The 26,287-nt window shown below is 31.2% G+C and overlaps 1 protein-coding gene across 4 annotated transcripts in view; it reads right to left on the bottom strand.

Annotated features, from left to right (window-relative positions):
- The window catches only part of LOC127700055 (IQ motif and SEC7 domain-containing protein 2-like), a 93,872-nt gene that overhangs the window by 61,487 nt on the left and 6,098 nt on the right, over positions 1 to 26,287 (bottom strand). The window contains exon 1 of one of the 4 annotated variants that reach the window (XM_052203515.1): positions 10,382 to 11,707. The exons of 2 other annotated variants lie outside the window; for them this stretch is intronic. In XM_052203515.1, coding sequence (XP_052059475.1) covers positions 10,382 to 10,401 — 20 coding nt within the window. In that variant the 5' untranslated portion in view covers positions 10,402 to 11,707. Of the gene's footprint in view, positions 1 to 10,381; positions 11,708 to 26,287 lie in introns of those variants that run through there. One more of the 4 variants, XM_052203518.1, reaches the window with a different exon arrangement.

Below are 26,287 nucleotides of genomic sequence, written 5' to 3'. Positions count from 1 at the left end.
GTAAACAATGGAATTTTCAATTCTTGTATGTTTTTAAATTGTTTAACAGTTTAGCATTATTATTTCACTATTCTTTTAATATATGGGTGGTTTTTTTTTTATAATCAAACAGACTTTTTTTCCTAGGAAAATTGATATCACAGACTTTTATGATGTACATAATTACAAATGTTCCTTTCTTAATTTTGATATTGATTAATTTTAAAGAATGTCTTGAGAAATAAAATTTTACAAGGACCTTTTTCAATGAAAAAAATGCAAATACCGATATATAAAACATTTCCTAGGAAAATAAGTGTCACTCAGACATATTTCACTAGCTATGGACTTAATTTACTAGGAAAATTTATCCACAGACTTGTATTCCTAGTAAAATTATGGTCACAGACTTAATTACCTAGGAAGAAAAGTCTGGCGGACAAATTTTACTACAAGACCGAATTTACTGTTACAGCTACACCATCTTTGCAGCATTGGTCAGTTGTACCATTCATCCTAAAGATATTTTCTTGATATTTATGTGAATATATCTTTCATTATTTATTTCAAACTGAAAATGGCTTCTGAGTAATAAAGGATAAGCACATTTCTTAGTTACAAAAATTAGTTTGTTTTTTTTTTTTTGTGTGTGTAAAAAGTATTCATTCAATATAACATGTCTTACACTTGCATTTCATATGACACTCTATTGTGGATTAAGATTTTAAGTTTAATAGCTTCATGAATAATAGAGTTATAATTCTTATAAATAAAAAAATATATCTTTAGAATATTAATCAGGTAAAAGAAATCAGATATCCACAAATTCAACTATAACTTTGTCAAACTTCATTCTATTACAATTTACATTGAACCAAGGAACTGAGTGATGAAAGGGGAATAACTCTAACTGCCTTCAAAAAGTTTTGATCTAGAATATAACATGCTGTGTATTTTTTTTTTTTTTTTTTTTTTTTAGATAAACCAAACAGTTTCACTTCAATAAATTTATCTAGACTGATGGAACTTAATAACATAAGGATATGCAATCTACTTTAATGAAATTCGTTGTTAAACACAAAAATACATTTATAAGATTATACAAATATTTCTGAGTTATTCGCATACTTTAAAAAGCTCTTAATTAACAAGTTATCACACAATAGTACAGTAACCCCTAGCTATACAAAATATTATGACGTAAGCAAAATAACCCCAAAATCTAGATAAATAACAACAATATCCCACAGGGACTTACAGCAGCATGATTATGATTTATCTTAGCTTACAATATAAATAAACGACAGCACTAGTTACTCTCCCTTCTGGATAAAAATCTTAGTTCATTTCTTGTCATTTCTTCTCAATTTTCATTAATCAAGTTGGTCATTGGCTTAGAATGTGCACATGATAAATAAAGAAATATGTATTGTTAAACCACAAAACAAAACCACAATAATTAATTGTTCTGAAAACAATTTTTTCTTCATGTAAACATAAGATGTACTTTAGTTAATACAACTGAGAAATATCCTTGTCAAAGAAACGAAAATTGTTATACATGTAATACTTATTTGTCATATATATTGAGAAATAAAAAAAAATAAAATATAAATTTGTGATGAGTCTTACTTGACTATGCTTACCCAGACAGTTCATTCTGTGCATTTTTAATAGCTATTTCAACAATTGTCCTGCCTATCTCAGCTTTTATAAAAATTCCCCACTGACTTGATTTAAGAGTTTTCAAACTGTCTGATTGATTCAAATGAGAAACCGTTCTTTTATAACTATAAAAAGAATAACCTTCCATTGCTTTTTGAGTATTTAGGAAATAAACTTTCAAAGAGGAAATTGAGGCTGTCGACCTCACAAAAAAAAAAGTGAATGCTCCTTTTAAAATGACTGACAACATTTTCCAACTGAAATCTACAAAAGAACACCTACAAGTTGCAAAACGGTGAAAACCAGTAGACAAGACTTGAGGGCAATGAACATCCACACTTTTCCAATCAACATATTTATCAGATCCTTGTTCTAGACAGACTTTTATGTCAATACAACATATATCTAACATCTATCTGTTAATGAAAACAACTTATTTCCTATACCTTCAGGGAAGCTACATATATTTTTTACAGATAAATATTTTTTCTGTACAAGAAAGTTGTTTAAAAAAACAAGCAATCAACATCTAACTGGTCTGCCACAAGAGGTTTTCACCTCAAACCTAAAGATATCACATTTGTTCTCATAGGACAACTGTCATAACAAAGTAAACAAACATGATATATTTTTACTGGGGGAAAGTTCTAATATCTTTCAAAAGCAAGGGCTACAGACTTAATTTACTGGTTGAGATCTCACAAAACATGTTTAACCCCGCCACGTTTTTTGCGCCTGTCCCAAGTCAGGAGCCTCTGGCCTTTGTTAGTCTTGCATGTTTTTTAATTTTAGTTCATTTATATGTTTTGGAGTTTAGTGTGACGTCCATTTTCACTGAACTAGTACACAATTTTTATTTAGGGGCAATCTCAGAGGACCACCTCCGGGTGCGGAATTTTCTTGCTGCGTTGGAGACCCATTGGTGGCCTTCGGCTGTTGTCTGCTCTTTGGTCGGGTTGTTGTCTCTTTGACATATTCCCCATTTCCATTCTCAATTTTATTATTTAGTGAAATTGTTTCTTTCTTCCAATGGTCTTTCTTACTTGCCTCTCACAAATACTACCAATTTCAATTGTATTTTATGATGAAAATAAAAGTGTTGTATCTGATTTTTGTTTTTTTGAGAGGCAAATTTTTAAACAAATGCTGTAGCTACCGCAGCTGGGTTCCTATAGTAGCAGCTTTCTTTCGTCTAATTTCAAATTAATCACAGAAATTATAGTGGATTTGCTATTTCTTGAGGGGCTCTACAGAACATTTTATGGAGAAGTGTTCGATTTATAAAAAAAGAAGTCGCATCTCACTCTGGGGAAAAAGGCCAAATTACATGAACATTCTAAATTCTGAAATTAATGCAAATAAATTCATATTATTACACTCAGCAATTATTACTATTTTTCCTTAGTACAAAAATATGGCTTTTACATAATTATGTCCGACCAAGTATCATATCTTTTGCATTAATTTATCGTTACACTAGTAAATTAGTCAGTCAGTCACCACTCACCAGACTGAGTGAGTTAATTAGTACACAGCACTACGGTAGAATACAGAATAGACTTATAATACAGGGAAAAAAACAGCTATTTTTTAACATTAGAAAGAAGTAAACATTATAGGATTTCAAATCTACATTTTTTTTTAAAAGATACCATATTTGTGTCACTAATTGTCTTTATTGTAAAACACAGCTTTTACTGATTAATCCAGAAAAGTGCTCTAAAATCTACAATTTTTGATATGTTTGACCTTAACAGGGACTTTGACTGTGAGTTCTATTAGAATCAAAACGTACCAAACTACATGTACACCAACTTTATTAAAAATTCCACCAAAGCGTAGATTTTATCTGAAAGAACCTATTTATTAAATTTCTTATCCTAATAGGAAATTGCAATGAAAGCATGAATACATTAAAAACTGTGCATATCTCATTTAATCTTTAATTTTCGTAACATTCATCACTTTTTAGAAGAAAGTCTGCATTTGTAAAGATAAACCAAGTACATCATAAGTCGATTTATACCTATGTCACTGAACTTTAATAAATATCTATAATGAAATACAATGAGAATGCACCCAGATTATCTTCCTCAATAGTCTCAACAATAAATTTGTCAAAACATTCATCAACTGTAGAAAACAGTGTAAGTATACAGTATGTCAACACTGAGTTTTAAAATCAGTGTTAACAATTTATTGTCACAAATATCTACAACTGACTTTTGGAACAAGAAATAGAAAAGAAAGGATATGGGGTATCTTCCATGACGCATAATCAGAACATGCAGAGGAAAACACACAAAGTTGCCAAGCCTCATTTGTCAATTGCACTATCAAATTTCAATGTCGAGTAAACCACAAAATCTGGATCAAAACCCTTATTTGATATATATATTTTTTCAAAAGTTCAGATCATAAATAAACATATGTACTAAGTTTTTAATTTGATGTGATTGTGACCACAACTTCATGGTAAAGTCCCTCAAAGAAAAACTTTCATATACAGAACAGAGGGAGGGATACAAAGACACATCATATGCACAAAACAAAATGCCCAACTTCTATCCTTAGGTATGTTAATGTATTATTACATGTTCAATTCCTTGAAGACTTACACCTTCCAATGAAGCTAAAAATATGAGATGCAACTATAATGTCTTTTGTGTAGTTACTGACTTAATGTCCTTTTAAAAGACCATGAAATTGGAGTAAAAGAGACTAAGTAAACCACTTCAATATACACAACAGTTAGGTTGGAACCCATTTTATAGTTTTGGTGAAGTCAGAAATACAAAATTATTACCGATGGACAGTAAAACAAATCTGCTCATATGATATTGTTGTTATAGCAAAGAATGTGGTTTAGTAACTAAACGTAATGCAATCCTCAGACAACTTATATTATTTACAAATTCCTTGTTGATGTGATACAAGGATTGAATCACAGTACAAAACAATATATTGGATTAGCTTTTAAGACTCTAGAATGACGTACAGTCATTACCTATCCAATAACATTCTAGAAGGTAAAAGATGTACTTTATATACCTATCATTATGTCCCTAATACAAAGGGACATGAACATATACAGGGGCGGATCCAGCCATTTATAAAAGGGGGGTTCCTAACCCAGGATAAAAGGGGGTTCCAACTATATGTCCCCATTCAAATATATTGAACGTAAAAAAAAAAGGGGGGGGGGGGGGTTCCAACCCCCGGAACCCCCCCCCCCTGGATCTGCCACTGATAGAGGTTATGGTATACCCACAGACAGCAGCTTTGTTATGAAAGTTGGGTCAAGTATAGTAAGTACCATGATATAACAGATCCAAAGTGGTCACATAAACAATGATCCAGTATCCAGTACAACAAAACAATTGATAAGAGATGGGTATAAATTATCCATGTGGTATATGTCATATGGGTACCTTTTAACATTTGATTTGATTTTTTATTTTTTGGTGTTTTAACGCCACTTTTAAGCACTGCTTTTGGGCTTTTTCGTGGCAGCCAGTTTTTATTAGTGGAGGAAGCAGGAGTGCCCGGAGAAAACCTTCCATAGGAAAACTGACAATCCTAGTCAATTAAGATTGGAGTCGAGTGCACCCGCACGAGCGGGGTTCGAACTCACAACCTCAGTGTTGACTGGCTAGTGATTACAGTAGTAACTACTTAGACCACTCAGCCACCGAGGCCCCTTTTAACTTTTGAATTTAACATATTGCTAATTACAAGAGGAGGAAAAACGTGTATAAGAAAAAATAAGTAAAACCATTAAGCAAACAACTGATATCTCCCTACCCTCTTTTATGCTTGCTCAAGGTATTGAGCTGTTGGGAAAGGGTCAGGTTTACTTTATTATATTGACCATGTAAATCATAAGTTATCCCATTTAAGAAAAAAATTGACAACAAAGGTGAAAAGCTATATAAAATGTTTCTCTCATATTGTTTTGATATTTATCCTTATACCAAACCATGTTTTAGTAATTTGTACATGTCTGAAGACCTAATAAAAACCATACCTTGCAGTCATTAGACAGACCATTAGTTCACTGTAGGTCAGTCATCATTTTAAACAAATTATTATTTGTTTTTGTAGTCACTTGCTACATTAATTTTCATAATTGCTGTAGTCCTTATATAAAGTTCTAGATCAAATGAAATCTCTTGTACCAAATTCAATGATCCAAGACAACTTGATTTAGCCTCTGCCAGCACCATGTAATATGTAACCTTATAAAACTGACAGATTTTAAGTGCTTTGGTGAGTTTCTAATATATAATGTCTGCAAATTCCCATGCATAAATTTCAGCATTAAATATTGAATTTAGTCTGGTTGAAAACAGTAAATAAAACAAGATTTTGCAATGAATGTAACTCTTGTAAAAAGCATGTGCAGTTAGTGTCTCTCCCACAAATAAAACATTGGATTTAATGTCCCAACTAAAATAGGAGAGAAATATTTCATTTGATTCTTCATCTGAAAGGTTCAAGTATAATCTATAATCTTAGAAAAATTTGAATTGTCTTATTTGTCCCAGACAATGACATTAGTGATTGAATGGTGATGTGGTGCCCCTCTGACTAACTCTAGATGTCATTTAATTCTACCCACACAAATCATTCAATATTTTTCTCATGTGAAAATAGGGACTTAAGTTTCACATTGAAATGGATTTGAGAAATCTAAATCTGCATGCATTGATGCAAATAATGATTTGTAGGTGCATGCATCATTAATATTTTCAAATTACTAATCAAACGGTTTGATTGATTGTGAAAATTAAATTCTTCCAATGCATCTTTTATTCTTAAAAATTAATTCTATCCATAAAATCTATGCCACGATTTTTAATCATATCATCAGCATGTTTTTAATTTGAAATAGACATAAATCTTATATGACATTTAAAAAATATGCATATCTATTGATCCTCTTAGCATAAATTGCTTTAAAAGGTGCAAAAAATATCGAAAATTTGCACAGTTACGTAAGTATTCTCACACTATTTCAAACCTACAGTCTACATTCCCCCCACATTCAAATTATCGTCACCAATAAACCATGTCATTAGCTCTTTCAGAATGTTTCAAAACACATCTCTCTGTTGATGAGTCATTAGCGGGTTTATATACCCGCCAATTATTTTCCCATCAAAGTCATTTATCACCTTCAAATTTAAATTAATAGGGGTGGGTTATGCAAAGTATCTAACAGTACCTCTCTATCCCTCTGTTCCCTATCTCTGTACAAAACTTTATTTCTTTACCCCCTGGTCATATAAGTAGCCCATCATTATGGTCAACGAAGCTTTTAAACTTTGGTAATAATGTCCCATCACAAACCTATTACAATCTATGGTGTTTTAATTTGATCAGATACAAAAGAATTCTAGCATTATATACCTCTAACTGTAGCATTCCAACAGTATATTTGAAGGAATAAAATTTCAATAAAATATCAATAAACATCTAAATAATGTAAATCACAAAAGCTTTCAAGTTGTAAAAGCATGTTTCTGAACTCATTCTAAGTACACTTACCATCAATTTTATATTTTCACAACAATCTCCTATTATAAATATATATATGTATCATTGATTTAATAAACAATTGAATTTCAAATTTGAGTTAAAAGAAATAATTTCTACTTCAAATGTTTGCATTTTGGACCCCACAATGAGAACTATTAATGATACTTGGTACATGTATGATGAATTATTCACTTAAGTTCAATAACATGATGCTTTACCTTCAAACAAAATAAAACAATCCTTTTTGTCCGAGACCGGATTTTAATAAGTCCTTAAAACTCACAGTCACATTTCCAAGCTAAACTGATTCAAAGACTAACAGTTAGCAGACAGTTATAATCATGAGCTACATGTTTAAAAGATCCCAGGAATAGCTAAGGACAAGCCAGTCCTCAAGAGCCAATGATTACTTATATGTATGGTTTTATAATTCAAAGGAAGAAGCTAAAATTTACTTTTAATTAATAGTATGTTGTCCTTAGCTGACAAGACTCAGGACCCATTTGGCATCAATTATCATTGGTTGCTGAAAAGAGAGAACTAAAACCAGATCTTTTATTGTCTCTAGTGAATTCATTCACAGTACTCGTTTAGACTTTTGGGGATTTTAAGCTTGACATTTACATGATGTCTGACATTGGAGACTGTTTGTTCAGACCTCTAAATGTCTGTTTTGGTTTTATGGTCTTCTTAGGTTGCTGTCTAATTGACATAATTACTCCACATTTTTAATCACAGAACTGTAAGCTAAGATTTCCATGATATAACTTTGTTTTAGAAATGAAAGCGAAGTTGAATTTTACCCCCATTTTAATTGCCTTCTGAGGAATATGAAGCACTTCTAAAAATCAATATGTTCTTTTCTAAATTACAGGTTTATTGGTTTTTATCTTTCTATTTCAAGCATCTACAGTATCTGTCAGTGATGTATTTTTTGCAATTCTTAAAAGTCAATCCAATTCAATCAAATAAAAGTGGTTCTATATCTTGTTATCCATCTATGTTTTTTATGTAAGAATATTTTAATCAGATGTTAAGAATGTGCAAACCTTGCATTTTAAGTCTAATGATGAGAATAAAAATCTGTTAGAAGAAAAACGCAGACAATTGTACTATTAAATGTATGCCAGATTAATCATAGCCTGTTTAAACTTTTTTTCTGAAAATGGGTGCTGCATGTAACAATGTTCATGTTTAGGTAGAAGAACTATTTGCTGGATACAATTTTAGTACTACTTAATGATCCTTCTATCAAAAAAGTGCCACAAATTACTTAGTTCTGTAGTTGTATTAATAATAATTGGCGTAATCTGCTTCTTTTAAAAAGATAGATATAATAGCTAAAAAGCAAAGGTTTGTTTAAATGGTTTTATTTCATGGCGTCAATTTTCTTCAGGTTTTCTTTTCAAGATATGTCTATTCCTCTAACCATAATATTCCAAATCCTGTAAATGCATTATGTAAGCCCAAACAATAATTTCTAAGGACCAATATTCTGGACAAATTTTTGTCGCCATGGTATTGATTAAATATTTTTGTAAGGTATGTCGCATATAGATTTTTTCCTTAACAAAGTTCTGATAGAATAACATCAAACATAAAAAACAAATTCCACATCTACCGACAGAGGACTTTTTGTATTTATATAAAACGGGAACCTCAGTGAAACCTTCTCAGTTTACTATGTTAATTGTAGAGCGAAAGAGTGCAAAAGTTTTCCATACAATGTATATGTATGTAAAAAGTAGACTTTGATAAATATTGATATGTAAATATTTAGAAAGCATTATCAAGAGCTGATTTTTATTGGTGTTAAAAACATCAGGCTGATTAAATAAACCATTAGGTTTTACAGGAACAAATAAAAGTAATGGCAAATTTATTTCTGTAAATATTTTCCCATCAGTCAAACATGATCCATTCTTCAATTAGCATTTCAACCAGATACAATCAAACATGTTTTTAATGGAATGAATGAACTGTAATTTAAATTTTATTAAGCAACTATTTTGTAAACTTCTATGGTGGCACACATTTAAGATCTATAATTTGACACTCAGACCACAATTTGAATCCTGGTATCTATGATGAGTTTATTGACAGACCAAAGTTGAAATGTTAATTTATGAAAAAATGGGCTTTTAATTGATTAAAGTTATAACATTTTTGAATGCACATTAGAAGGAAAAAAGTAATTTTTCATCATCCATAAAAAAATGTGTCAACATGTCAAAGTGGAAATTGAACACATGAATATATAGTGTGCCTGAGGCTGACTACTTTTTAATGAAATTAGTTTACCACTCCAGTTTTTTTGTTCATACAAGATGCAAGATTTAAGATAAAACCAACTAAACCTGAATTAATGAACCCTTGACACTTATGACTTATATCTCCAGTGTATTTTGACATGTTTCAAATCAACTTAATTAGCATAATTACATGTAATTGCAATTACCAGCAGCATCTAATTAATTACTCTGCATGTGGCACAATGAAACCTGATGAGAAAATAATCCAATTATATGAGGACTGTAGATGCAATTGAGAAAAAATTATGAAGAAGGGTGGGCAGAATAGGAAATATAATACATTAGTCCTAGTATTCATATTTTGTGATATAGGGGATTAAATTAATATAGGAGCTATAATTCTATAAATGTTATTCTTTTGGCAAAAAAATTCAAGAGAATGCAGCTATTTGGCAACAAATGCTAACTAGGAAATCTTTAAAAATACTATAGGGGATCAAATTGATATATGAGCTATAATTCTATAAATGTTTTTCTTTTGGCAAAAACATTAAAGAGAATGCAGCTATTTGGCTACAAATAACCTAGGGAATTTTTAAATACTATCTCATTTAAAAGAATTGTCAATTTCATCTTGGAAAAAGAGAAGTCAGTTTAGTGTATTTCAATTCATAAGCAAGAAATACAGCATTGACATAGGACCTGTTCATCTTTTCTGCATTTTCCCCCAGAGTTGTGAAGAACGAACGAGGGTCCACTTACAAAACTATCAGGTTTACATGTAACATTTTTGAAGGTATATTAAATTGAGACATATTTGTCCAAGTCATCTGGAGGCATTATAGACCTACTATATCTCAAACCTCTGCAAACAAATCTACATTAAAATTATCAATCAAATTAAATCCAGGGTAGATATAAAAATGATTAAATACTCTACCTACCCAGTGATACAAATATACATGTTGATTTTGTCTGTATTAATCCTACAGTATGTAAGCTCCTGTCATGCTATGGTTCCAAAATGACCAACGTGTCCACAGCAATTGGCAAATACTTAGTTAATCAATCCCTGTGTTCTATTATCATTCCAAAACTACAACCTCATTTTCAAAATATGTGGTCAATATTGTTTTAATTATTGCCCGAATTCCACACTGACCTTATACTACAACAATCCTGATGAGTTACGACAGGCGATAATTGTGCGATTAACTCAAATTCCACAAATCATAGTTTTTTTTCTTCCAGAACATCAATTCCAAGTTTCAATCATAATTTTCTTAAAAAATCGATAAATGTTGCTGACTTTTTAATTCAAGTAATTCTCCATAGCGAAGTTATTCAATAAGGTTTATGTATTGTCAAGATAACCTGCAGTGTTAATATCTCTTATTGATATAAATAATTGCACTCTCTTTATATATAACTATCCTCCCAGCACCAAATTGCAATCTTAATAAATCACTCAAATATGTCAGCTGAGTAATTGACCTTTTGTGACTTACAAAATGACCACAACAAGGTAAACTCCAATTACATATATGTAAACTTCACAAAACAATATGAAATTTCAGCCTTTCACAAAACTATTGTAAATTACTTGTCAAAAGTGTCTTATTATAGTTTCAGGGCCGTAAATGACCAATAGCCTGGCAGGAATCTGGAACTGTGAATATGATGTTCTAGGATGTAATAGAGATTTGTCCAATTATTACTGAGGTGTCAACATTATTTGCCAAGCAATCATTTAGTCCACTAGCAATCAATGTTATCATGGTGTTTATCCCATCTGTGGCAAATCAACAAATAAAATCAGCAGAAAAAATCAATTCCTTTGTATACAAGTTTGTAAAAATCTATCTGTTACACTATTATCTCTCCTGTTGATAAGAGGTGTCAGACTGGCATCAGGGAATACACTGGTCAGTTTCAGCAATCAAAATCTGACCAATGGTCAATGGTGTCCAATTTCAGATTTCTCCCCATTAAACTCTCCAGTCTGCAAATATTTGTTTGCTACTCTACACTGAAGTATACACAAATAGAAATTTCAATAGCGACCACTCAAATGGACAGTTCCAAGGTGTATATTTCACCTTCTATGGGTAATTTCCTTTGTCAAAAGACATCTGTCATGTTTATCCAGTGGCGGTAATCACACGTCAGCTGTTAGTTGTGAAATTTTTCAAACACAAAAATTCTGATATTTCACACAATCAGCTGATTAATAAGTCATCTCTATGACACTTTGTATACCTTTCAATAACAGCAAACAAATATTCATGGAAAAACGTATAGGTAAATTTGTATATATGTATATATACCCACAAGTTAATCCAGGTAGAACGCTACCACAAACAAAATTGTTTACACAGATGTATATTAAGGTCTCAAATTGATACAGTTAATACTACCTCCACAAAAAATTTAATTTATTGAAATGTCACATCAGAAATTAAAATTAATAAAATTCCTCATCAAATTACATTATTTTAAAGCCAAATCATGAGTACTCAATAGATTTAGTTAGTGTCAACTAAGAACAGAATTTAAAGACTTATGTTGATAAGATTTTTTTTTTATTTTAGAATAAACATATCAGATTTTTCTTATGTCTACCCCAGCTAGCTAAGACAAACATAGACAAGATTTTAAAAGATAATTAAATTCTTAAGACTAATTTAATTGTTGAATAAATGAAATGAAAACTTAACAAACAATGGTCTTTTGAAAAGCCGAGATGAAACCAGATTTGACATAATGAACTCTGTTGTCCTTTAAATTTAAGATAGACATCTCAATCATAAATAAACAACTAATAAGATTTTAAAAATAACAAAAAAATATTTAATTTCACTTTTAACAAGGAAATATTTATTATAAGCATTGTCTTTCAAATATCATGATATATTCATTAAAAAAGAAACCATACACTCTCCTTGGAAAAAAATAAGTTTAATTTGCAAAAAGCTGATATTTTAGCATTATGAACCATTGTCAATTACATCTGATTGTAAGATTCATGGTTTATACTTAGAATATATATGTTATTTTTTATATATATAAAAAAACCATATGTAATCTATATCCCCCACATATCAAATTAAAGAAACAATTGCCTGAATACCATATAAATTTGGTATAAAGAATAATTACACAAATATTAATGAAGCTACAAGAAATAAACATGTCATTTTCCTCAATTCTCCAGAGACCAACTAAAAATTGATCCATAAAAATCAAATCAACAGACAATGCCAATAAAAACAACAAAAAAAAGAACAGGCCAATAACACAATTATCCTTTTCCTGTCTCACTCTATTTGTACCAATAAAACAAGAAAAGAGACAATTTGATGATTGAGATTTTTTTCCATCACCTTTCAAATGGTAATCCAATTTCAAAAAGCTATATTGATCCTCTATCAAAGCTATTTGTGTTCATTTCATACTAAGATGATTGCTACAACATGTAGATATCTGAGTCTGACATTTGATGAATCAGCAAAGAGAACCATCATTTCTTTATGGGCAAGATCCATTCATTTTCCTTTGTTCATTAGGTCAATTGTTCTCTTGTTAAAAAATAGGTTGATATTGTAAATTTGTTATAAAAGATTACATTAGCTGCCCCCTGTCAAAAACATCTGTGCTGGTTTTTTTTTAAACACAGTCCTAAATTGAAAATGTCTAATATAATACTCATCTGGGTTAATTTGTAAAGGTACTAACTTTTCAAATTCATATAGATGTGCTATTGCAGCAAAAAAAACATTAATATAAAACTGCCATGAACGTTATTTCCTGGTTTACAGGAGACAGAAATCCCTATATGGACCTTCTAATGAAATGGAATTGAATACCCCTGAAATGAATCCCTGGTGATATTTCTTTCCACATTAGCCTGAAAAGCTTTCTATATTTGACCAGAGCAGTACAATATACCACTGACATATCTTTCCAATCTTAATTTTTAGAATTGGTTTTTGCTTTAAAAAATCTGAAGCACTATTTTCTAATAGAACAAAGCTTTTTGTAAGTGGTCAATTGTGTACAGTACATCACAAAGTAATTTAACCAGGAAGATATCGCTTACATTTTATGTATGGAAATGGCCTGATCATGGATGTATTATATTGACAAAATATACAGCTGGTTTTTAGTCAAACCAATGACCTAGAAGACAGCTGACACAATATGGTGTCACAATTGATATGGTGGATCATTAAAAATTGACTGTTTTTAAGCTGAATAGTTTTTTTTTATGCTAATAAAATTTCAAAATATTATATATCTGATCATATTACAAATCCTGTTTTAAGCTGAACAGTTTTTTATATGCAGCATTGCTGATCGAAATTCAATACATTATTTAAATCTTATACAAAATTTGAGTCATTTCTTCCTGCAGTTTTAACCATGATAAGATATCATACATATCTCAAGATCTCTATTTTAATTCAGTTGTAAGTTTGATGGTTTGACTAAGTCATTTTTTGATCAGACTATAAATTTTGTGGCCTTGACCTTAATACAACTACTAAGCTTGACCTTCAACTGTGACCTTCCAAACATGAATAAGTAGATCCTCTCAAATTTTGTGTTCTATATGCAGTCATATTTATTATTCTTATGCAGGGTTCGACATTAACTTTTATACCAACTTGTCCAGTTGGGCAAGTGCCCTATTACTTTTACTTGTCCGAAAGTGAAATCTACATGCCCAAACTTTTACATGATATTTTTGTGGTTGTAATGTAGTACATGCAGATAAAATATAGTTATCATGTATATGGGGTGTAAATTGATTATGGAGTATGAAAATATACTATGAGGCATATATGAGCCGAGGAGGGAGGGAAAAGATCGATGAATATACGGGAATTGGATCATTTACATAGAGATACTTATTTCATAATAATTTATCTAAGAAATGCCATTTCAAATAACCCTTCTTGATAAACTGACAACAACTGACAAATTTGTTAAAGTTTAATTTTATTTTCTCTTTCAAGCTTTTACGTTTTTCCATCTTAGGGAAATACACATCCGATGTCAAATTATAAAGTTAGAACAACGAAAATAGACCTCCGCTTTCCATTGGTTGGTGGGAATAACACGTGCGTCGGAAACGCCCGAGTGGTGTCCCGATGGATAACGATAATGACGAAGCAACGCCGCGGCCGCCTGATTGGCCAATATTTTTAAACGTGATCTATTTTTGGTAAAATGGGGAATTCAGTGCGAACAATTGACGAAATATACGCATTGAAGGGGGGTTAAGACCACTTTACTCGACCGTGCGGTGTTATCACTGAGTAATCTATGGAAAAAACAACAGACACTATTGATTTTGTGAAATTTTAATCATATAACACTTTTTTTTTCACTTGCCCGATCGGACAACCAAGATGATGTTTTAACTTGTCCGAATACGGCATTAGCTTGCCCCGGGCAATCGGACAACCGTAAGTGTCGGACCCTGTTATGTAGTGTTTTTATGTTATTTGTTGACCTTATTTTATCATTAAAGGACACCTTCACTTGAGGGAATCAAAGTACCATTGTTATAAATTTCCTCTAATAACTTCCTTGTTTAAGGTCAAATAAAAAATAAAGAAGTCACCTATTTAGATGACACATAAAAAAATAGTGATTTTTAATTAAATTATCTGGTCAAAATGTCAAAGATCAATTGAAGGAAATGTCTTCACATTTACAGCTATGCTTGAGAATATCACATGTTTCATGTACAAAACTTGCACCAACTAAGCAATTATGTGACTTAAAATATGGAACAGAATCCTTGATGTGAGCAGAAAGTCTATAACCCATGCTTACATACGTGTTTCTCGTTTCTCGTTTTTATATAGATTAGTCCGTTGGTTTTCCCGTTTGAATGGTTTTACACTAGTAATTTTTGGGGCCCTTTATAGCTTGCTGTTCGGTGTGAGCCAATGCTCCGTGTTGAAGGCCGTACCTTGACCTATAATGGTTTACTTTTATAAATTGTTACTTGGATGGAGAGTTGTCTCATTGGCACTCATACCACATCTTCCTATATCTATTTACTTACACATGAACCATTGGTTATTTGTGGAAAAGTAAGAAAAATGCAAAAATAAAAGAAGAACACACCACACATTTTTACAGCCAGTACCTCATTTATTCTCACTGTCAAATGTACAAACAAACATTCAAAAGAGGCACAAACTTTAAACCAATTTCTTCAAATATATAAAAAAAGATGTGGTATGATTGCCAATGAGACAACTGTCTCCACAGGCACAAGATATCAAATGACACAGAAATTAACAACTATAGGTCGCCATATGGCCTTCAACAATGAGCAAAGACATCATCACTTTTGGAAAAAAAACAAGCAAAATTTCTTTAACCCATGAAAAGTGAATTGAAAGACAATAATGTGATGCTAGCATTGAAATACTGTTGTTTAATGTTAAAAATGTCATTTTCTATGCACCTGAGAAAACAAATTCATCAGTGGTGGATCCAGAAATTTTCACTCCAGTCATGCTTCAGTGATTCCCTATATAATCAACCAAATTTTTCCAAAAAAAGGGTGGGCCTGGCCCCTGGCCCGCTAAATCCGCCTCTGTTTATCTGTAAGGACTTACAAAATGTTTGTTCCCACTCCAAAACAAACTGTTTTGAACTGTGTACTTGATAAACCCAGTCAGGAAGAGAACATAACCAAACAAAATGTAAATCAAAAGAAAATTCTAAGATTTTAATACAGTCCTAAATTACAACCCCAAAAATATCAAACAATTTTCATAAGGAAATGACAAAGTATTGAATATGTCATACAGAACACCCTAACAAATCAGAATACTTGTACATGAGTGTTCTACAAAGATTTTTCTAATAGATTGTAATTATATATTCTGAATTTATCTAAAATTTAACAACAGTTAAAACTCTTTTGAAGTTTTCATTTTCCAGCTGGATTAAATCTAATTAACATACAATAGGAACCCTTCAAAAGGACGAAATCCAATGACCACATTTAATTAAAAGATCAAGTAAAAGCCTTAAGCCAATACACATATTTACCTGGATGGGTATACCTACATCAAAGACCAGCCTCATTCTTATCAATGATACAGCAATTTTTGTAAATAAATTCTTTACAAATAAAAGTACAAAGATTAATGGATAAACTTTGTTTTGTACAAAAAAAAATCTGTAATAGTTTGTCACAATGCATTCATTGACTTATTTTTTAAAAATTTTGTTACTTGTAGATTTTTCTAAATAGCTAGGTATATGAAGTCTACATCTTGATATATCAGACTGTGTCATCAGAAGTCTCTGTCACCTCAGCTTCACAATAAAATAAGCTATCAGTGGCGGATCCAGAAATTTTCATAAGAGGGGGCCCACTGACTGCTTAAGAGGGGGCCCGCTCCAGTCATACTTCAGTGATTCCCTATCTAATCAATCAAATTTTTTCCACAAAAGGGGGGCCCGGGCCCCCTGAAAAACCCTCTAAATCCGCCTCTGGCTATTGACACATTTTCATTTCTGAATACCTGGTTCATAAGCACTACTTACTTCAATTTCTCTACCTTTGAATATGGTTTATATGAAAACAACAATTCCATGATGGAATACACATGCCAATAATCAAAGAAAGGTACATAGAGAAACCCAAAGAAAATCTAATCCAGCATGGACGACTATTGACTGTTAAACTCCAAGATGAACTAGGAAGGTGCACAGATGAGTATACCATAGAAGTGCCTCTGGACTAGGTATTCCTAAACTAGAACTGTATAGTAACACTGCTTTCCTGAATTACAAGCAATGACCTAAAACCTATTTGCAAAATGATATTTGTGCCGAGTATGGACCATTTAACTTGGATCCATATATCTATGGCATTCAAAGGATTTCAACATATTTGACTTGTGTGACCTGACATGATCTAAGGTAAAAAGTCATGTCAAAAGCTTGGATCATAAGCAACAAATGTTGACAAGTTTGTAAAGTGAACAAAGAATAAGACAAAGCTTCTTGTCAATGCCCCCAAACTAATCATCATAGACATTTGTGCTAAAACATTTGAAAGAACTGCACTCAAATAGTGCCAAATTTCTCAGTTTAAGCAGATAGGTTTGTTACTAAAATATTTGTATATAATGTGAATGACTTTATTAACAAGAAAAAAAAAAATTTTGTTTTGACTGCCAAATTATTATTTTATCTTTTCAACTGTTTATTTGTCAGTGCCAAATTTTCAAATCTTTTTTTTTTTTACTATTATCTAGAAACGTTAAAGCTTAAGACAACTTTATCATCTCCATTTTTAATACACAGCATGTTATTATGAATTGAAAAAAGAGCATTTGAACATCAATAAGACAGTAACCTTAAAAACACACTGTTAAATGTTAACAATAGACAATTCAAAATATCGTACTCGACCTAAAAAATTACCTTCCCCTAAAACTTTGAATACATAATTATAGTCATTACATATCAAATGACTTCTTGGTATAAGATCATCCTGTTTAACTTGCAAAAAAAAATTGAATAGTTGTTTTTTTTACCATATATATCAGTCAAACTTAGTACTGAAAAATTGAAGGCATCTACATAAAAAGGGAAACAATCCAATTTGATCAGATCACATCCTAAACAGTTGAAAGATATTAAATAAAACAACTCTTGGAGGCATTTTGTAATACAAATAATTTTTTTTTTAAAACATGACAAGACAGGAAAACAGAAATTTTAGAATAAATGAATTGAAATACTCAGTAATTCTTCCAAACAGTGTATTCCATCTCTAGGATAAATAAAGATTCACAGCTGAAAATCATTGTCCTTCCAGAGCACTTGAGCTAAAGCCCAATTTTCCACTGGATCCAATTTTTACTTACTCATCTTGAACATTTCTGTTTTCTTTAGTAGATTGTTAGCATCTAGTAATAGACTGGGCCCTTCTATATAAAACTTGACTCAGTATTGGAGTACAAAATTTGTGCATGAAACACCAAAATCTATAATTTTAATTGGTTGAATTCAGAGTCTGAGTATTATAATCATGCTCCAAACTTTTGTGACCACAAGGCCTGGTCTTGGCCATGGGTCCCTTTTTCTGTGTTGGCTGTGTCATTTATATAAACTTTGTCTATTAGAATTTGGTGCAAAAACATGTTTGATTATAAGACAGCAATCTTAAATCAATGGGAAGCAACTCTGTTGTACTTGTCAAACTTTTTCTTCAAATTTATACTCTAAGGGAAATAACTCTAACTGCCTTGATACAATTTGTCTAATTTGATATATATTCAAATCGATAAATCAATAAAATTGCTTGATGTTTATGATCACATTCCAAAGAAGTATAAAACATAAGTCAGAATTTATCTCAGTATCTCTGAACTTGAACAGTTTGAAGATGCCTCAATTTATCTTCTAAAAGAAACATCTATTTTCTTATCTAAATTGAAAGATACCAAATGAGCTTTTAGTTCTTATCATTATTGGCTTCTCAGTAACAAACAGACAGGTGTGAATCAATTTGTAGTAAAACGTTTACTGTCTAGTAAATACCACCCTCTGTGAGAGATTTGAATAAAAAGTTTTATTGTATTCAAGAAGTCAAAAAAGACATATTTTTTTTTTTTCAATAGTTCTGTTTGGAGTTTTTCTTCATAAATTGATGTTTTGTTTTTTGTTAAATAGTTCTAGTTTTTTCTCATAATAGTTTGAATGCATGAATCCATTTTCAATCTTTTCTTACGAGATTATACAATAGAGATAAAGTAAGTAGAGAAAAGGGAATATAGGTAAGTAGGTTTATACCCGTACAACAACATTCTCCCAAGTTATACTTTAAAGAATTAAGCATACATAACAAATATTACCGTTCTTCATATTAAAAATTAACTGGTATTTAAAAATCATCTTAAAAACCAACATTTAACATGAGGATCAAGTATTTCCTTTCAGAAAATTCTCTCTAAATTTAAGCATCTCTATAACAGTTCAAATGTGATGTTGACAATGAGAAATTCATCAAGTTCGAAAAAACAAATATGTATAAATAAATGGTGAGCCATATAATCAAAAGAGGTCTAAACTGAATAACTATCAAAAACATTCTTTTAAGAGGTTCTTTTCGTTCCCATCCTATACAATAAATTCAAGGTCATTACAAAACCACTACAGAATCTAACATGAAGAAAAGAATGACTAAATCTTTGAAAATGCACCTTAATAATCTGTTTAGATAACATATGCAAATATTCTCAAATCATACACAGTAATACAGCTATATTGCATAATTTCAATATTTACAATTATTCCCTAGGTTAAATTTAGCAAGCCATAGAAATGAGTTGGGTTTTCCCGGCTTAAATGTTTATTTTTCACAGCTTATCATACTATAACCCTTTTGAAAGCAGATATCTCTACTCCAAATTAAATGCCTAATACCTGGTCGCATTATTTCATTTTGAAAAACCAAAACAATTCAGTCTAACAACCCAAATCTGACATGTATTCTATCACATAACCTTATCAAATGCCTACTCAACTGAAAATATGGGGTCAAAATCGGGAACCTTGAAAGTAACCAACAGAATCTGATCATGAACTCTTTTTGTAAACTGCAAAAATAAAACTACGAAATCAGATAAATTAAAAATAAATCCATTTTTTAAAGGAACAATATTGACATAACTCTAAGCAACGAAACACAACCTTAGTTTTCTCCTTAAATTCGCAGACAATAATATATATTTAATTAATATTCTCAGGTAAATGTCATTGTTATGAAATAAATGTACACAAATCCACTTGACTGAAGGAAACCTGTTTATTATATATACTTCATTCAATTGAAGTTGTACAAATCTTTTGATCAAAGAAAATATTATGAAAAAGATTTAATCTACGACCTTTAATGAGCTGATCCTGAAAATGAAAAGTAAATGTTACCTCATTTCGTGTAATTGTTTATATGTAAGTGAGCATTTGAATATCAAATGGTGTTGTATATGTAGGAAAATTTATACTGATGTCAACTGTTTTAATATCATACAAAAAAATACCCGCGAAATATACTTTGGTTCATAATTTGAAGATATATAGTTTTGATGTAAGGCAATATTAAGATCTTAAATCTTTTTGAAGCCTGTCAGAGACAAAATACCACCACTAAATATGACAACCAAAAGAATAGTCTTCCCGACTGAAACTATTTGCGTTTGTGATCTAATCATAGGATATGTCATTGTTATACCCTGGATGCATTGCACTGATCAAAATAATATGTGTTTATAAATACCTTTAATTGGTGACATATAGAGTGAAAACTTACAGAACAATATTTTTTGAACCCCCCCCCCCCCCCCAACATTAAATCCTAGATCTGCACCTGATTTCTGGTTTTTCCATGCTCAGAACCACCCCCATATATGAGTGGTCTGAAAATTTTATGCATTAATATATGAATGGGGCTGGGTCACATTCCAGCCGCACTTCGGTACCCATTTTTAACCGAAAACTGAAGTAATCCCCCACCCTTTTCATGTTGAATTGATGTGGCTCCCCGGAAGGAAAAGCTCTTGACGCCTAAAAATCTGTTGTTAAATTGCTGAGTGCGTCAAAGGAATGTGTATCATAAAGTGTTTCAGTGTAAGGTCAATATTTACCGTATCTGCAACAAAACAGAATTGAATTTTGCCGGGCAGACGTGCAATGACGGAAATGATGACGGCACGTAAATTTCAGAGCCGAACGTCGTGAAGGACAGTCGATCCGAACTGGCTTTTTTCCGATTTTAACCCCCAAATACCCCTCAAAAGATGTTGAAATGAACACATAATAAACTACGCTGGTCATTACCCCTTTGAGGTATAAAACAATATTCATGGATTTTATGTGAAAGAAGAAAACATGGCACCCAATTTCAACTCTATTCATTTAGTAATATAGATTTAAGTTATTTTGGGTATACATGTACTGTATTTATCATTTTTTAAAACTATCATGAGTGGAGATTATAAACTTCAATTCCAAATCTGCTTTAGATACCAATATTCAGTTTTCAGGGTAGTTGGTTAGCTTATATATCACAAAGTTTTTCCCTCAGTTTGATTTTCATTGATTTTAAGACTCATTTTTCAATAACTTTCAATATAGATTTAGCAAGAATTTTATTTCACTTCCTTCAGTAAACCAATGTATTTTTGTTGCATTCTCTGTTTTTTATAAAATGTCTAGAGTTAGTAGTTTTCAAGGATAGCCTATAGTTATAATATTCTGATTGTCAGGAAGACGGATCATTGTCCCCCCCTTTTCCAAAAAAAAAAATTCTTTCCCTCAAGATATGGGCACAATCTCAATTCAAATTTCCAATGGAGTTTGCAACCATAATTACCAATTTAAATACATCATAAAAGTCTAAGAACAGAAAAAAAAATCCCCCCCCCCCAAATTTTTTGAACCCCCTTATATTCATCACCCCCAAACTCAATCCCAGCCTTCCCATTGTGGTATGGTATCTTGCAGTACAATTTCAGAGAGATCCATACACTTGAACACAAATTGATATTGTCTGGAAACTAGAAAAATGCTTGTTTTTTGGCCCCTTTTTGGCCCCAAATTCCTAAACGTATAGGGCAATTACAAGTGATATTGTTGTCTTTTTTCAAAACTACCTCTACCGTTTTTTTGGGGGAGGAAAATGCATAATTTTTATCGTATAAAAAAGAATTACATTTTCCATCTAGAATCAAACACAATATGAAAGATTAGCATAAGTGCTATGTACTTTTTTACATCATTGGGTCGATACCTCTGCTGGTGGACTATCAGTCCCCGAGGGTATCATCAGCTCAGTAGTCAGTACTTCGGTACTGACATGATTTATAACAAACTTTTCTAAAACTGTCCGTTTATAAATTTTGAAATTATAAAGAAACTAAGGTTTCAACTCCCTCAGGCAAAGTTGACCTTAGATGGATTTGGCTATTTGTTTTAGGTATTTTTGTCATATAGCTCTTCAACTGTTTCGGTACTTATACATCCCTTGGATTTCAAATGTTTGGCTTTGAGCGTTCCTGATGAAGGTAAATCCAGAAAAGCGCTTCGGACGCATGAAATTATTAAACGTGTTGTTTTCAATTTTTTTCCCTAGTGAGGGGAGGTAAGATTGTGATGATTGAGGCATATGTATCTGATGCACATAACACAAATAATGTTTATGGATCGTGACTTCTTTCTCAACAAGTACGATTAATAAAAAAAAAAAAAAAAAAAACTGTGCAAATATTATGTAATGATTATAATCTTTAAAGTGTTATGCCAGTGATATTACTGCATTCCAATTCTTGGCTCCAGAAAAATGCAAATATCCTGAACTGATGGCAATAAGGTTCTGATTAGATAGATAAGAATTTACTATAGACTACAGTTACTATACATTTTCCTGCTATCTTTAATTCTGCAAAAGTTAGACTAATAACAGAATCCCTGTGTATAAATGTATAAAAAAACTGTGTCAACATATTCACACTTTTCAATGTGCACAATGGAAAAATAAGCATTTACAGATTCCTAAGGAAAATTAACTGTTTGATATGGTTTGATATTAATTTATATTTTATGGTTTACTGGAGGTCAGGAAGAAAAAAAGATATCGGAAATACATAATAAACTGTACTTTTGTGGTCTCTTTATCTTCAAAAAGGTTATACAGGAAGTAAAGATTATTTGCATATGAATATGAGGCTTACCAAGCTTAATTTTGTGAAAAATATAACAAAAATATTTATAGTCCTAATATTATACTCATTTTTCATGCATTTGATACAGCTGATCCAGCATGAGGCTTGCAGAAGATTTGACTGAACAAGGGATTCAATAGGGCACCAGAATGGTTTTTTTTTAAAGATGGACCTTGGAGGCCTGCATTTCATACAAGGTTATTCCAATTTCAAACAGATTTATTTTTGTATTACTCTAAGTTTGTTAAGGTTTATTTACAATTGACCCAAAACAAGTCATCGATTGTATGTGAAACAGACTAGCTTCCACATGAATTGCTGGCCATTTTGAATATTTACTAGCTAGAGTGGAAAAAAGGATTAGACAGATACCCTGTATGATAAGGACAACTTTAATTTTTGAGATGGATTAGAATTTCAACTCTAAATTTATGAGGACTGAGTCTGTGCAACATTATTTTCAACACTCATTTTTATAAAAAAAAGCCTCATATTTTGGACACAAGTTTTTTGGAAAGATACTTTTGGTGCATAAATTAAAAATTCATTTCTTTTCAAATATTTATTACAATTTTAATGACAATACAAATATATCTCTTAATTTTGGTGTTTATCATATTTTTTTTTAGACTGGCGGAAAGGTGCCCAAAACTTAAGTGTTTCACCTCTTCTAGTTTATTGGTGGCTATTCATGAGACAATCAACAAAATGCCTTCAACAATCAAACCACCCTCCATATATGATAGAGTCCCTCTCCTAGAGCCTTCATTTTATAGTCCTAAAATCACAAACAGTGAGTCAGAATAAAAAAACTAACTTGCACCTATAAAAACTTCAAGGCAAACTTGACTACCTTGATATTTCAGAAATTTATTTTGTTTTCTTCTATCAAACTAAAAACATTCACTGACACTTCAATACTTAGAAGCACTCACTGTCAATAGGGAAGGTTTTTTTTTTCATTTACTTTCCATATAAATGGTTTTTTGGTCATTAAACGTAAAACGAATTTAAACTGATAACATTCACATTGCAATCTTAAATTATCTGACGTAATCCATGTATTTTTAACCATAAAAGGTAGTCAAGAAGAGGAGATTTGTCACATTCCATGTATACATGGTTTACACAAAATCACACAAATATTCTCATGTTTACAGGTGGTTCATAAAAATAAACAGACTAGACTTTCATTTATACAAATGTTAAAAAGTCATGTTACTAAGTGCTTATTTACATATTAAATAAATTTATTCATAGACATTTAGAAAAAAAAAAAAACTGTAATGAATTTAATGATACACCAGTCAAGACAATTATATTACTGGGAATAAAATATCTTGCTTTTCCACCAGTCCAACATATTTGTATTTCTATCAACCATCTTTTATCATGGTTCGAAATTGGAACAAATTAGAAACACAGTTATCTGATAGCCAGCAGGCACTGCCCAGATACTTAAAACAAAATAGTTTAATTAGCTTTGCATGCATTGATTCTTCAATACCATGAGAAGATAAGACTTCATCAATTTGTTCATTTTTCTGTTTTCCTTACTTCTATCTTGTAATATCATTTTCATTTGAAAAGCTATAAGTTATAACAGGAATTTAAATTTCAATATGCAATTTAAAAATCATAACTAAATTGTAATAAACTGAATTAAAAAAAAAACCAAGTACTTCTTTAACAATTTAATGCTTCCAAATCTTTGCCCTGTGCATCTTTCAAAATGCCTCTAATAACAAAATCACTGTTGTAGCTAGGTTTTATGCAGCTCCTTTCACCTTAAACAATGGATCAACTTTAAAACTAAAGATTTTAAGTTTCACTGTGTGTTAAACCCCAATCCATGAATATTTAGCATTGCCAGAACAAAGCAGCATTTGACACCTTCACTGAAGCTTTGTCTTTGATTGTACATGTGTGTATAAATGTAAGTTTTTACTTTGGTTTGAATCTCAGCCAGGTAAAGCAATGGCTTTAAAAATGATACTTGCTACTTCTCTGCTTTCACAATTAAGAAGAGAAAGGTTGGCTTGAATTCAGAAAATTGCATCTAAGTAGTTTTTTAGATCGTAACTTTAGAATTTGAGCGAGTACATTAAAATTGAGTTGGTTTAGTACAAAGCCAAGTAATGCTGTTTGCAGTTCATTTGATGCCCTCAGTTTTTGCATGTTACCTTGATTTCTATCTTCTACAAAAATGAAAATTGATTTACAAGTTTTGGACATCAGTAAACTACTGTGGCCTTAATACATCATACTAAATGTACATGTAATATTTGTCACTGAACATTAAGCATCAATTCATTAATCAATCATTTAATAACTAATTTCTATGTTTTGGTTCTTAGCTATTCTCTCTGCCAATGATACCTTGACTATACTCAACATAAACTTAACTTAAAGAGCCATCTGACTAATATAAAAACAAGACGTAACATCACTTGTCCTTTACTAAGGTTTTGCCATTGACATCTAAATGGAGGAAAAGATATCTGAACTAGGTCTGATTGGGATTTCCATTGTAAAGTATAATAAAAAGTTATAATTCATAGACTCAAAATCCTTTGAAGTGTCATAAACACTAAATATAAAAGGTTATTCATATTTGAATGAGATGACATTTTCACAAACAATGATTCAGATAATTTACAATGCATCTGATATGTGTACTACAGTATCAGGTGTCAGGAGAGTATTTGTCAATAAAAACAATCATATGCATACACTAAAAATGAAAATGAAAAAATGATAAATATTCTTTACCCATCAACACAAAAACAGGTAGAAAGCATAGGTTCCTTTATAAAAAAGTCATTGGCACTAAGGATAGGGGACTCATAATTGAATTTTGAACTATTTTCATTAGTTTTTTTAATATGATTATACATGCTTTTTTCTTGTCATTATGTTAATGTTGTTTTTGTCACAAATCGTATAAGTTGGTTTATATGGCAATAAAAGTTTGATTTGATTTGATTTGAACTAAATATATGTTGAGCACCTAATTTCGTCCTCGTTTTTGATTTGTTTTTTGTTGCTCAATGGTAAACTTTCTGTGTAGTGTTTTGACGA

This window comes from Mytilus californianus, unplaced genomic scaffold (genome assembly GCF_021869535.1).
Source record: "Mytilus californianus isolate M0D057914Y unplaced genomic scaffold, xbMytCali1.0.p SCAF_47, whole genome shotgun sequence".
Taxonomy (NCBI): Eukaryota; Metazoa; Mollusca; class Bivalvia; order Mytilida; family Mytilidae; genus Mytilus; species Mytilus californianus.
This window is presented reverse-complemented; position numbering and strand designations above follow the sequence as displayed.